The following is a 14053-nucleotide window of genomic DNA, read 5'->3' on the forward strand; positions in this document are numbered from 1 at the left end:
AGGCGCCCTGGACCCAAGATTCTCCCTTCACAGAAAGCAAGCCATGGCGTCCCGCGGGGGTCCGGGAACCCTACCTCCGCCCGGATGTGCTGCCCAGGCCTGGGGCTGGGGTCCCGCCAAGGGCCGCAAGCCTGGGCCGCACCTGTTCCCCGAGGCTCTGGCGTCGTTCGCCCCGAGGCTCCCCAGATCTCTCTGCGGGGACCAGGCCAAAGCTGAAGAGGTAGCTGGTCACCCCGCGGCTGAGCAGGAAGCCAGTAACAACGGAGGTGGTGACAGTAACGCCGCCGTCGTCAGCTTCACAGCCACGCCGGGCGCGGGGGCCAACCGCGCTCCGTTACGTCTCGGGATCAGGAGTCGCTTTAATGAGTGTTACTACATTTCAGGCGATTTCGAGAATGGCCTTTTATTTTCGGTGAGCAAGCGGCATAAGTATAATGAAGTGCTTGAGATTATTAATAAAAACATGAATGGCCGGTGCGAGGCTCGCGCAGCCCGACTCACCAGCGTGCGCCCCGGAGCTCACGGCGCCGGCACCACGCGCGCGGGTCTCCCCAGCGCAGGGCGGCCCGGCCTGCCGCCCGCGAGGTCGTGGGACCCGGCGCTCCGCCCGGCTCGCGGCCGCCCCTCTCCGCACCACCCCAGCCCACTCGCCTCCTCTTCTTGGGGCCTAGAGGCCTCGCCCTCGGCCCTGATAGGACAGAGAAGCGGCAAGGGGGTCCCCACCCCGAGGCCGGGCCTGGGGCTGCAGCGCGTGCGTGTAGGCGGCGTCGGGGTGCGGGGGTGTTGGGGGAGGTCAGTTTCCCCGGAGACCTTGGTCGCCAGTCATTGTGAACCTCCCAGCGGCTCGGCAGCTCGGCCAGGCGAGCGGCAGTCTTCGGTGGAGCCGGGACCTTCCCGGGGGCGCTTGGGGAGCTGCCCGGGGGGGGGCAGAGACCGAAGAGGTCGGATATTAAACCAGCGGGAGACAGAATGGCTTTGAGCCGAGCCGTAGCGAGCAAACGCGGCCTCCCAGACGGCCCTGCGCGACCGGCGAGGGTATTTGCATATATAGTGCCTGGTGTTTACTGTGCACGCTATCCGCCTGGGCACACCTGTGCCAGGCGGTCCAGAAGCCCCCATCGATTTACCCTTTTCACTCGAGGGGAAAACAGAAAAGATGGAGCCTTCTTGGAGATCAGACTGGTGTCACCGCGGGGCTCCCGCCTTGTCTCCCCTAAAGAGAGCCCCTAGCCGTTCACTTTGAGCGACCTTCGGGTCTGTGTTGACCCTCGGATTCTGACTCCAGCCCGAGGGGCGCGTGCCCTGTTTATTCGACCCTGTTCGGCAGCCGGTGGAGGAAGGCCCTCCAAGCACCAAGGAATCACGCTGGGTCTCTCGCCCTGCATCTTTGCCGGCGTGCCTGGGATGGCCTCGACCGTCCTCTCGACCGGGGCTCCCGGAAGTCAGCCTAGTCTCTGGACACAGCTTTGCCTGGGCCCCAGGAGGGACACAGCCAGGCCTAGGGGTGACAGGCCCGTTCAGCTCAAAGGAGTCAGGACTTCATTTACAAATGTGCCTGCCTCTGAGGAACATTTAGGAAACCCACATCATGCTGGGGGTGGTGGCAGCCACCAATCTGGCAGGGGGCCAGCTGGGCACATCACCCATCTCAGTGCTGTAGGCCGGGTGCAGATCTGAGACACGCAGAGCCATGGAGGTGCAGGTGGAACCCAGGGAAGCCAGACTTCAGAAAGGAGCACCACCTTCTCCGCAGGCCTGACTCTGGTCTCCACTAGTCCCTAGGGTTAGCAGCTGGGCACCAAAGTGGCTCTCCATGAGTTATGATCTTGGATTGTAGCTGCTGCATTTTTAAAATGTAGTAACTGTCAGAGCAAAACCAGAATCTCAGCATTTGGAAGGTCTAAGGGCTCATTCAGTCCAATCCCCTACCAGAGGGGGTAAAAAAACACAAAAGAAAAACTCTTATGCCACTGTAGGCCTAGTGTCTGCTTGCATGCCTCTGAGGACGGGGAACTCATTATCTTACAAAGCCATACATTGCCCCTAAACTGTGCTATGATTTGCAAACAGATTAAAAAATAAAAAACAAAAATGATTGCTTAATGTTGCTACGTTGTCTTTTTATTAAAAAGAGAGAGAGAGGCCAACTGATTAACATAAGTTGTGCTAGTGGGTTTTTGTCTTTGGGAACCCTGATAACTGTGGTGAGGGGTGGCTAAGGAAGACTCTGGGGATGGCCTGTGTGATCAGGTTTCATTAACGCTCCTGGAAACTGGCAGCTGGAGCTCCAGAGCCTCTGCCTTGAGGCCCCAGGATGTGTCTTTGCAAAACCCGGGAGGAGCCTAGCTTCTGCCGGGAGGCCCAGCATCCTCCCACTGGGGAAGTTATTGTGGAACCGAAAACTGCCTAAAAGGTTGCTTTCGGAACAGATGATCCTCTAGTCTCTGAGTTTATTTTAGTGGGAGAAGAAAACTTTTTTTTTTCCAAGAAAGTTGGGAAATAGAGCAGTTGGGTGTGCAGGGCGCACGTCGGCTGTCCTGCATGGCTATGTGGGTTGTGGATCCTGAGCTTGAAAATCCCAAACATTTCCAGCGGAGGCATCCAGTCGGCTCCCACAAATCTGGTCCTTTCCTCTCCATCTGCCTTGGGATGTTGTTCAGTCTTTTGCTTTGGGGGGTAACGACAACAAAACATGAGAGAGAAGAGCCTCTTTGTCTCAGGTCAAGTGGAAGTTCGTCTCCATGGGGTGGGGTCAGGCAGGGGAGAGGGCGGTGAGAGCCGCTGTCCCAGGCTCAGGAGCAGTGAGGGGGACGGAGACCTGTTGTGTTCTGCAGGATTTTAAATGTTAATTCAACGGAATAGCACCATACTTTGGAGCACTTCCTTCTGGTAAAGAAATGTGTGCTTGAGTTACTTTGGTTGTTCTGTGCTCACATATGAGATACCCAAAGTTTCTCCATCATTTAAAAAAAAAATTACTCCTCTGGAAACAAAGGTAGGCATGTGCGTACCTGCTCTGGTTGAGGCAAAGGTGTGGGCACCGGAGCGCTGGGGCGATGCCCAGGGCAGTTGGGCTGGACTCAAACACACTTAGAAAAATTAGTCATTTCACCTTGGACATCCAATATTTTACAATAAAGCGGGTTTTTTTTAATTATGTAACTTTCAAGAAGTTAAACACACAAAAATGCAGGGGTGGGGGGATGTTCACAATTTTGATAACCACAGTTGTAAATAGAAACATTCATTTCTCATAAGATTATAAATATCTGATACTGGAACTGTAAAATGCACATGTTTTGTAAACTAAAAAATAAAAACATAAAAATAAAAAACCAAAAAGCTTTGCTTCCTGCTAAAAAGGCATGTCATCTCATTGAGTTTCCTAAGCAGCAGATGGTTATTCACAGAATTTTAAATTACAACTTTTGTTTTTATAGTTTTTTAAAAAGGTTTACACTAGTATATACAAAGTGAAACTGCTATTGAAGTGAAATCGAGAGGTTTAAGGCAGAGAGAGAGAAGTCCACCCTCAGTCCTCGGGGGACAGCCGCGGCTCCTGGCTCAGCCCCGGGCACAACCGCTGGGCTGTCCCGGTGCAGACAGACGTTCGGACACAATTCTTTTTCCATACACTAAACAGAAGACAGCGTGGAGTCATATATAGATAGATAGATAATGTGTTTGTTTATATATACGTACTTGGTGGGGGATATATTGAATATATTTAATTTACACTGTACCACACCTTCAAAAAATAAAATGTATATTTAAAAAAAAAACAAGAAAAGACAAAAAGTGATAAGAAATGATTATTTACACACTTTCTTCCTTCCTCTAGATCCTGGAGAATTCTGAGTTCCTTTATAAGTCAAGGTAGCCACATGTTCCAGAACTGTGGACTCATGCATCTGCTTGTGTGTATGTGTGTGAGAGCATATCTATACGATGTACGCAGACACACATGCACACATATTTACCTTGAAAGAATGCAATCTATAGCAGAGGTGGCCACTTGAAAAAAAGAAAGAAAAAGAAAAGGAAGAAAAACAAAAAAGGAAAGGAAGGAAATGCCAGCTCCCTCTCGAGGCCTCTGCTGGTTGGAAGCTGTGTTTCTGGGGCCAGGCGGGCACCCACATGGCCAGTGGAGCAGCCAGGATGCTCTGGGCCCAGGCTGAGCCCACTTGCCCGGCCCCGGCCCCTCGGCCCGGAGCCCCGGAGGCGGGAGAGCTGATGCTGGCGCAGGCAGACAGAGCACAGGGACAGGGGAGAGTGACACAGACACAGATGGAAGGACGTGGGGAGGCACAAGCCAGGCCTCAGCGAGGAGGAGGATAGGGTGGGAGGAAGGGAGGAGGGGAGCGGCCGTGGGCCCCTAGCCCAAGGCAGGCCCTGGTGTCAGGGTGTCACTCCTCAGGCCAAGCCTCCGCACTCCCCCAAGGACCCCCGGCAGTCCCCTCGCCCCACCAGGGCCCTTTCTCTGCTGCTGGTGAGGCTCGGAATGTGGGCCCTCCCACTGTCCTCACCAAGCCCACACAAACAAAGTGGCAGAACTCATAGGCCAAATAGGAGCTATTTATTCGGTTCACAGTTGTGTGAAATGCAGCAATAAAAATCTTTGGACTTCAGCAAGTTGTTTTAATTTTTTTTCTTCTTTTGAAATTAAAAAAAAAAAGTGTCCAATGTCCCATAATGGAGCTTAGGGGATTAAAAAAAAGATGAAACCCTAAGCAGCTCCCTTTGCAAAAAGAAAATCATAAAATTAGCATAATCTCATAAACACAAAAAAACTCAAAAATATTTTATAGTCAGATATTTGGGATTTTATACCTCCTGTAAATTATATATACATAGAATATTGCAGAACCATCGCTAATACACGAGATTTTCACTATTAATGCTGGTATAATCTTTATACACTGGCCCTTTATTTATGATTTTAAATTATTGCATTGTTTAGCTCGCACCGAGACCGGGCCTGCGCCCGCCCCCCTACTCGCTGTCCGACTTGCCCTCCTTGGCGGCGGTGGAGTGGTTGTACAGGCCCTGCGCCATCAGGTGCACAGCCAGCGTGTTCTTGTTGCCTGTGGCCTTCTTGATCTTGGCACGCTTGTTCTGGAACCAAATCTTGATCTGCGACTCGTTGAGGCTGAGCTCCTGCGCCAGGCTCTGGCGCCGCTGCTCCGTCAGGTACCTGTTGGTCTGGAACTCGGCCTTGAGCCTCTGCAGCTGCTCCGCAGTGAAGGCTGTGCGAGGCCGCTTGTCCTCTTTGTTGGGGTTCTTCTTCTTTGGTTTGCGTGACCTGGGACCTAGGTGGGCGCGGTGGACAGAAAGAAAGCGGGTTAGGAGGGCTCCGGCCGGCCTGCTTCCTCAGGTGCGTCACACCGCAGGCCAGGGAGGAGGCCGAGGCCGGGAGGGAAGAGGCTGCCCACGGCCAGCCGCTGACCTGGAGGAGAGTCAGGCTGGCCTTGAGACTGGGCAGGGCTCCCCGCTACCTCTGGGACCCTCCCCTGGGGAGTGAGGTGTTGGGCCCAGGAGGTGAGGGGCTGAGAGTAGGGTAAAGGGCAGGCTTAGTGAGAAAGTCTGCAAATAAAAGGAAAACTCCCACAGGAAAGTAAAAAGCCGAAACTTCGTGGCCAGGCTCTTTCTCACCGTCTCTGAGGGTCTGTCCAGGACAGGACAGGGTAGGGGTAGGTGCTGGGAGAGATGTGAGGGGGAAAGATTGGAGGAGGGGAGGGGCAGCCAGAGTAGCAGGAAGAGCCATGGCAGGGTGTGAGGGACCCCCACAGGGGACATCCCACAGGTCCCAAGGGCTGTGGGAGCCAAGGTCAGGTGAATTCTGAGAACAGGACAGGTCTGGAGGTCTGCCCCCCTCCACTAGCCCTGTGGACCCAAGTCCATTGTTTCCTTTAAGGACAGGAAGGAGCACACATGATCTTTCCTGGGTGAGGAAGGAGCTCTGAGTTTCCCACCCCTTCCCCCACCAAGTCTCCTCAGTCCCTTGTCCAGGAGAGGGGACACAGTGCCTGCCTGGGAGCCAAGGAGGCCGCTGAGGGACCTAGCTGACCTTGGGCACAAGGTTCACACTTCCGACCTCCCACCCCCACCTCCTGTGGCTGGGCTGCCCCAGGCTACTTGAGGTTGGTTTGGGACAGTGGTGATAAGGCTCCAAGGACCCAACCATCGGAAAAGGCCCAAGAAAGGAGAGCAGAGGGAAGGGGGCCAAGTGCATTCTTTTTATTGGTTTCTGGAAGTTCAGCCCCTAAGGAGGTCTGTGAGGGAAGAGGCTGGTGGGGGAGGGAGTTGCTACTGCCTGTCTGGGTTTCTTAATCTGGGAAATAAGTGCATTAACTCTGGGGGGCTCCTGGCCCCAGTTTCTTACAGGGCGCCCCAGGCGGGAGGCTGTAGAAGGTTATACCTCCGGCAGCCAGAGCACCCAGGTCCCCGCCCCACACACCCCCAACCAACTCTGCAGGGTCAGGAGGCTGCTAGGCCACTAGCTGGGAACCACCCCCCACCACCAGGACCCGGATCAGGAGGGTGGACTGGCACCCCGGATGGTACGCAGGCCCCAGGGGCGCCGAGAACAACCCTCCCCCGCCGATTGGGCCTTGTGGTCTCTCCCCAAGGCACGATCGGGAAGAGGGGGCTGTGCGCGCGGCAGAGGGGGCGCCACGGGGTGCTGGGCTCTAACTCCTGGCCTTTTCGATTCTCAAGCACGCCCACGCTCACACACCCCCACGCGCACCGTCCCCGCTCGCGCGCAGTCACCGCGGCGCACACACGGAGGGCGCCGGCTCTTATCCGGGGGTTGCGGATCCCGGGGTGGCGGCCCGTCTCCCGGGGCACGCGCGGAGTGGGAAGGAGGCTCTGGGAGGCCTCGACAGGCCCCAGGCGGCCCCGCACGGGCTCGGACCCCACCACAGCCTCGTGGGGCAGGAGCCGGTTCTCCATCTCCACTCGCTCCCTCCCCGGAGAAGCGCGCTCCCCACCCCCTAAACCCCTCTGGTCCTGGGGCGTTTGCACACAAGAATCAGCCTACAGAAAGACACGAACCAGTTTAAGGAAAGAAAATCTCCCTAAAATCAGAATTTTTAATTCTTTTTCTTTCATGATTTAAAAAAAAAAAAGCACTTAAGAAGTCTCGGTAAAAGGGCCAAACCTCCGCAAGAAAACTGTACGTTGCTTCTTTCTCAAACGTCAAGAAACATAAATCTTATCTTCCTGGGGTTTTTTTGTTTTGTTTTGGTTTGGTTGTTTTTTTTTTTGTTTTTTTTTTTTTTTTGCTAAATCCAGGAAGACAAGCAACCGAGCCAGGCTCGGCTGCCGCGGGCCACTGGGGCCTGGCTCAGCAGCAACTCCGGCGCCGCACAAAGCCGGCCGAGGCTCCTCGCCGGCCGCATTGTGAGCCTATATGTTAATTAAATATTAACAAAGGAGAGAGGCGAGAACAATGGAGCAAATTTCAGATCTAGCTGGAGAAATGTGGATTTCATCAAAGATACATGCACGCCATTTCTGCGGAAAGGCGACCAAGGGGTGACTTAGCTGTGCGGTGAACTGGGTAAACGACCTGGGCAAAACAGTTGAGGGTTCGGGGGCAGAGGGGGTCCGCTGCCAGCTTGGGAACAAATGGAGTCCTCGCCTAATGGCGGTTCACAGCCGCAGCCCCACATTTACTGCCACTGACGGTTTCTACAGGGACATGGACTTCGCTTTTTAAAATAACAGATCTATGAAAAACACGCCCAGAAGCTCTGCACACCCCTGTGGGCTCCTCCCGAACCCCCTCTGAATTGTGCCCCTTCCGATGCAGATCTGCCCTACGAAGGCTCTGGGAAAGGTTCTTTCTATTTGGGGATTGCAGGCCTCTCTCCTCCAAGCTATGTGCCTGTCAGCTTGGCAAATAAAACCAGGCACAGGGCAAAGGGCACCTCTGTTTCTATCCCTTCCCTTCCCGGATCCCCTCATGACCCCCTCATCAGCCCCAGTTGAGGGAGAGCCACCAGCCTTGCTTTCTTCCCTGGTTACATCTGGGATAACTGGGTCTTAGGGTGAGTCTAGGTCTGGAGTGGGCTGGGCGTGTGTCCCGAGTCTGGACTGAGTTGGAAGGACGTGGAGAAGGGGCTGAGAGTGTAAGCTGGGCCTATCTTCCAGCCACCCCCTTTCCCACCGAATAAACTCCAGCCAGGGGAGGGGTGGGCTACGGCTTCGAGGCCCCAAAAGGCAAGAGAGGAAGGAGGTCCTAGTGCTTCTGCTGTTCTAAGAAGTCTGTACCCTCTCTCCTCCTGCCGCTGCCCGGTCAGCGTCAGCCGCACACAATGTCGCTGTGTGTGTCTTTGTGTTGGGGAGAAGGATCCTGGTGTCTTCCTCCTCGGGTAAGTTCCCGCGCCAGCGCTGCCCCGCCACCCCGCGACGGGCCAGGACGCGGGTCCCCAGGGCTCACCTGAAGAAGGCCGGTCCGAGTAGCGCGTGCAGTAGACCCAAGCCGGCCAGAGCATGGGCTGCGCGCCCAGGTTGGCGCTGGCCTGCGAGCTGTCCGAGTCCGAGCTCACCGACAGGTCGCCGCCGCCCAAGCCGCGGGCCTTGAGAGCCCCGTCCAGGGGGCCCCCGGGGTCTCCACTTTTCTTGGCGCCGCTGTGTAGCGAGAGAGCCTTGGAGCCGCCTTCGCCGTCACCCGGAGAGTCACCACCGCCACTGCCGGGCAGCGGCCCGCCTGCACCAGGCGCGCAGGGCGCGTTCTGCCGGGACTCCCGGCCGGACACTAGGAGCTGCTCGGCGCCGCCTGCGCCGCCGCCTCCCTCCGCACCGCCCGCGCCGCCTTCACCGCCGGCTGCGCTGCCTCTGCCTCCTCCTGCGCCAGCACAGCATGTCCCCGAGTCCTTTCTCCGGCCGAACTCGGGCCGCAGGATGTTGTCGATGAAGAAGTTGGTGATGCGATGTGGATGCTGATGGTTGCCTGGCGCCTGCAGGACCGCGGGCAGCATCAGAGCCCGCCGGCGGCCAGTGTCCACGTCGCCCGGGCTGCTGCCGCCGCCAGAGCCGCCGTTGGGGCTGGATTCCGGCTGCCGCTGCCCGTCCACCGCTGCCGCCGCTTCGCTGGGCTTGGGGTCATTCTCCTCCATGCTGTTCACAACAAATCCCAAATTGTTTCTCCTGGGACACCCTTCAGTCAGCCTTCCGCCCGCCCGCTCTGCACACGGAGACTCTCACGGCCAGCCCGTGCTCTACCCCGCCGAGTCTTCCGAGGGCGTGAGCGGCAGCCGCAGCCAGGGCTGGGGTCCTACAAGTCTCAGGCCAAGCTCAGAGCAGAGCCACGTTCCAATCCACGAGTCAATACAAGAGTCGCCCGGCGCTCAGATGCCGGGAGATTCAAAAGAGTCTGGTCCTCGCCTTTGCAGCGCGCCCGGGCGCTAGAGAGTCACAATGGTCCAGTGTGGACCGGGGGCGCCTCCAGGCTCCGCGCTTCTCTCCACGTCCCGCTGCCTCCGGCTCCCGCGTCGCAGCCACGGCCGCCCGGGGCTGGAGCTCCGTGCATGCAGGCAGCTCGCTCCCCCGTGCTCACACCCGCCCGGGCCCGCTCCGGCGGCCGCCGCCGCCGCCGCCGCCGCCCCCGCCCGGCCGCCCCCGCCCGCGCGCCCCGGCCGGCCCTCGAGGGTGCGGGGCGCGAGCGGTCAGCGCGCCTGCCGCCGCCAGCACGCACATGGAGGCCCGCGGGCCCGCGCTGCGCTCGGCCGGCCTCGGGGCCCTCTCTGCGCGACCGCCGCCCCGCTGCGGGCTGGGGCGCCCCACCCGCGTGCGGCCGCGCCCCCGCCGAGCCCCGCCGAGCCCTGCGACCCGAGTCGCATGGGTGAGCGGCGGGGGAGCGGGCCGGGCCGGGCTGGGCCGCCCGCGCTCCCTCGCCGTCTGCGCGCCCTCGCCGCCTCGGCCTCCGCGCGGGCTCGGAAATTTCCAGGCCACTTAGCACAACCTGAGACACTTTGACTCTGGATTTTTGTTCTTATTTTTAACAGAGCCCCCTCGAGTGACGTCGCGGGCCGGTCTCCTGGACACGTGCCTCGGGCCAATGGCCGCGGCGCCGCGCGCCCACGTGACGCGCCGGCGGCCGCTCAGTGACAGGAGCCTCCTGCCGCCCCTCCCCCCCCGCCACCGCCCCTCCCCCCCCTTAAAGCGGCCGCGTCCTTGCGCTCCGGGTGCGGGAGCCCGAACTGGCGAGACCGCGACCGCGTCCCCTGCGCTCGCTCGCGTTTTCCCCGTCGCTTCTCGGCTCAGGGATCTGAGGAACCCCCGCGAGAGCCCCGCCAGGTCACCCTGGCGTGCAGACGTGGGCAAGCGCTGGAAGATTGCTATTTTTAAACATTTCCATATTGTTTACCGTGGGGAAAAATCCCACAATTCCTTGCACAAAAATGCATAAATAACATTAAATGAGCTGCCGAGATACAAAGGGACTTCTGTAGTCTGCCTTCCTTGCTGGTGGAGAGGGGGATTGTCACTTACATTTGACTTTGGTAACCAGGCAGATTCCTGTCTTAAATGCAGAGCTGGCGCGCAGGACCCTCTTCCTACACTCATTGTAAGTGTGCGTGTGTGCGCGCGTGTGCGTGTGCAGGGAGCCGCGTGCATACGGTGGTATTCGTCCTCCCCGGGACACTGATCCATGCAGCGCCAGAAGAGTCTGGAAGATGATTGGGGACTGCGCGTGGGGAAAGAGAAATCCAAGAGGGGTTATAACTGAATCTTCCTTTTTGGAAAGGGAAGGAGAGCTCACGGTTCAGCCAAAGCTTCAAAACCACGTGGAGAGAAAACATCCCAGAGAGGCTGCCTCTCCCCAATTCCAAACCCACCTTCTGCCCCACCCCAAGTCCTTAACCCATGGAGGGACTACCAAGAGGACAGTCACCTCATTTTCTTTGTCTTAAAATCCTTCGAACTAGTCTTTCAGGAGAGCTGGGCCCATAGGAAAGGGAAATTAGAAACCAATGGTGGGGTGGGGGCCCCAATTTGTTTCTCCCCTCCGCTCCTCTCTTTTTTCTGTCCTTTTCTAAACTTCCCTTCCAGTTGCTGTCAGAATGTCCAACTTGAACTTCTGTTTCCCCTTCTCCTCCCCTCTTCTGGCTCTTTCCTGTTCACTCTTCTCTCCTTGCCCCCAGCTGCAGACACCCCACCAAACACCCGCTGTTACCACAGGCATGCCTGTCCATCATTTAAAATGCACTTTCATGGAGATTTCTTAAGTTTGAGAAACATCTAAAAGGGCAACTCTGAAGGTGCTGGAGCATGGCATGATAAATGTACACTGGGAGAGGATGGGCAGAGTGATGGGGAGGAGGGGAAGAGAAGGGAGAGCTGGGATGCCTTAGGTCTGGCCGACCCAGGTGGCTGCAGGGCGCCCAGCAACTGGGGCCCACTGCGGAGCTGGAGCTGGCCCTGGGCCTGGAGCAGCTAGCGGGATGCTGTCGGGCTGGGAGGGATGGAAAAAGGTCTGGGCAAGCAGCCCTCCTGGCCACCTTGAAGCCTGAAGGCTTGCCCCTGGCCCGGATCAGCTGTCTTCTGGTCCCCACCCAGGTCCTAGTCTCTCTCCACCCCAGCTCTGTCCGCCCACTGCAGGCTCCAGAGTGAGGCCTGGGTTGAACTAGAAGCAACAGGGTGCTGCTCCGGGGACTTTAACCCGTGGAGGAGGTGCTGGCTGGGTTCACCTGGCCACTAAATGCAGGTAGGGGGCTGGGTGTGGGTAGGCTCTGGAGGCAGATGGGGGGGGCTCTTTGGTCTTCTGCAAGGCTCAAGCAGGATGGGGAAGCTACTTCTTAACTTGGGGTGACTCACATCTCTCCTCCACCCCCCATTGGAGGGGTCTTCACCAAATTATCCAGCCAGGCACACACCTGCCAGTAGCCTTCCCCGAGTCTCAAGAAATTGAACCCATAGTCTGCCTGCTCCTGGAAGAATGGGGCTGGTGGGGCTTGCGGGGACATCCTATTTACACATGTTGAGGGTTTGGTGGGAAATTTTCCTGCAAGTTTGGGAACCCTAATCTTCAGGGAGTGTCCAATTATTTGGGGCCTCCGATCACCAAGTGGGTAGAGGGAGGGCCCATGGTGGGTCTGCTTCCTGCAAAGCCATCTCAGGTTAATTTCTCCACCAGTCCCATGAAAACCAATTAGATCGTCTCCTGAGAAATATTTTCTAATGTCTGCGGCATCTTTGCCTCTGATTGAACATTAATTGAGCCCAAGTGCTGGACTTCATCTGTATTTTCTCCTGTGATCCAGACCCAGATTGCTGGCTGCAACATGACCTGTGCAAAGCAGCATGTCATCTCCAGGCATACCTCACTTTGGGGGGAGGGGGCGGCAACCTGTGGACACTGGTCTCCAGGCTGCAGGTCAGGCTGGTCTGAGGAAGCAGGCCACTTCCTGCTTACTGGCCTGGGTGGGGAGTGCTGTAGCAGGAGGGTGCAGGGGCAGGAGGAGGGAAAAGAGGATGAAGAGAGAAATCAGCAGGGAGCCTTAGGCCACCCAGAGCCAACGCAAACCTGAACACAATTCCAGAAAAATCACCCCTTGAGAGTGGGCACCATTCGAAGGTTCAGCCAGGAGAGTGGGAAAATCTGGGTGGGAGCCGCAGAGAGTTGGTTTACTCCAAGGATAAGGGAATCCTAAATCTTCCAAACAGAAATCACAACAGGCTGTTTCAGGAAGCTCTAAAACACGCTTGAGGCTCCGCCGGCCAGGCTGGGACGAGGCCAGGCTGTGCTTTCTGGGGTCGTGGGGCGGGGGCGCATTTCCTAGTCTCTGCTCCCGGGTCCGAGGTGCGGGCCCTGCGGCCTGCCAGCCACGCTGCCCCGCTTTCCCACCCGGATAGACGACCGCCGCCGCCCCGCAGGGTGGGCTTTTCTGTGTGAACAAGAGAACCAACGCCGAACATTTGTTTCTTCTCAACGTGAAGCACGGCCGCGGCCCGATCCGTCCTCGGCTCACTGCGTCCGGGAGAATGCCCGCAACCACCCGCTTGCGGAGAAGCACCCTCTGTACTTCCCGGGCTCTCTGCACGAAGGGGGACGTCAGAGGGTTTCAAGGGGAAAGACGGCTTCTAGATAAGGAGCATTCATAGCATCGACGCTAGTACCGCACGTCAAATCTCCGCGAGGCTGCGGGTGGCAGAAGCGCTCCTGGAGACGCTGGGGGCCTGAATGCCGGTCCAGCCTCCCGCGTTTTCTTAAAACGAGGCCGAAGGAGGGTAACATTTCCAGCCGCTCTGCCGTCCCCTCACTTCCCACACTTCTCTGGGTGCGAGTGGGGACGCTGGAGAAAAAACGAACGCAATGCGAGCGGCGTTCGCTCGCAGGGGTCCTCGCCATAGAGACGCCCAACGATTCCGGAGAGCGAAATCGCCACCCGACACAATCAGGCCCGGGAGCCCCGCTTCCCTGGCCGAGAGCCAGCTCCGCGCAGCCGGGTCCTGGGCGCCGGGCTGGGGAATCGGGACCGAGCGGAGAGAAACGTCCCGCCGGGCGGAGAGCCACCCTTGGTTCCTGGTGCTGTCGCCGCGCCCCCGGCCTGCAGACAAAGGCCGAAATGAAGGGGCAGGCGGAGGAAGGGGTGGGTCGGGCGGGGCCAGCAGGCGCCGAGGAAGGGCGTGTGTGCTCACCTCCCAGCCACGCACCCGCCTACCGACCGGGCGAACTTGGGGCCTGGGGTACCTCGTCCGACTAGCCCCAGGAAGGAAGGGGTTAAGCGCAGCAGCAGAGGGCCTGGAAAGGGCCTGGAGCGTCATGGGGAGTGGGGCACCCATGCCCTTGCACGGCGGACCCCGTTCCTCTCCCTGCCCTAGGCCATGATGAGGTGCCCAGCTCCCCCAAAGCCCGGAGTAGCGCCCGGAATACACTGATGGGTGGGTTGGTGCCCGCGGAGGCTTGGCTGAGGAGGGCTGCACACAAGGAGCCTCATGGCCCATCTGGACCCTGCCATGAGAGCAGCAGTAGAAGCAGCTTGTGCTGGGTATAAGCTCCCTGGAAGTTGGGGGGCATGAAGTGGGTGAGCCACTCACTGGG

General features: G+C 58.1%; 1 protein-coding gene across 1 annotated transcript; it reads right to left on the reverse strand.

Moving 5' to 3' along the window:
* Window positions 1-4966: 4966 nt before the first annotated feature.
* Window positions 4967-9217, reverse strand: EN2 (engrailed homeobox 2). The gene is made up of 2 exons (XM_031454563.2): window positions 8447-9217; window positions 4967-5309 (listed from the first exon to the last, which is right to left on the reverse strand). Exons 1-2 carry the CDS (start codon window positions 9123-9125, stop codon window positions 4993-4995), a joined length of 996 nt encoding a protein of 331 aa, XP_031310423.1. The 5' UTR covers window positions 9126-9217; the 3' UTR covers window positions 4967-4992.
* Window positions 9218-14053: the final 4836 nt, after the last annotated feature.

This window comes from Camelus dromedarius, chromosome 7, assembly GCF_036321535.1.
Source record: "Camelus dromedarius isolate mCamDro1 chromosome 7, mCamDro1.pat, whole genome shotgun sequence".
Taxonomy (NCBI): domain Eukaryota; kingdom Metazoa; phylum Chordata; class Mammalia; order Artiodactyla; family Camelidae; genus Camelus; species Camelus dromedarius.

Bases quoted from the DNA above. Each gene is read 5' to 3' on its own strand.
- EN2 (XM_031454563.2), bottom strand. From the start codon at position 9,125: ATGGAGGAGAATGACCCCAAGCCCAGCGAAGCGGCGGCAGCGGTGGAC. The intron at 5,310-8,446 runs GTGAGCCCTGGG...GCGCCCACCTAG, and splicing joins CTCGGACCGGCCTTCTTCAG to GTCCCAGGTCACGCAAACCA.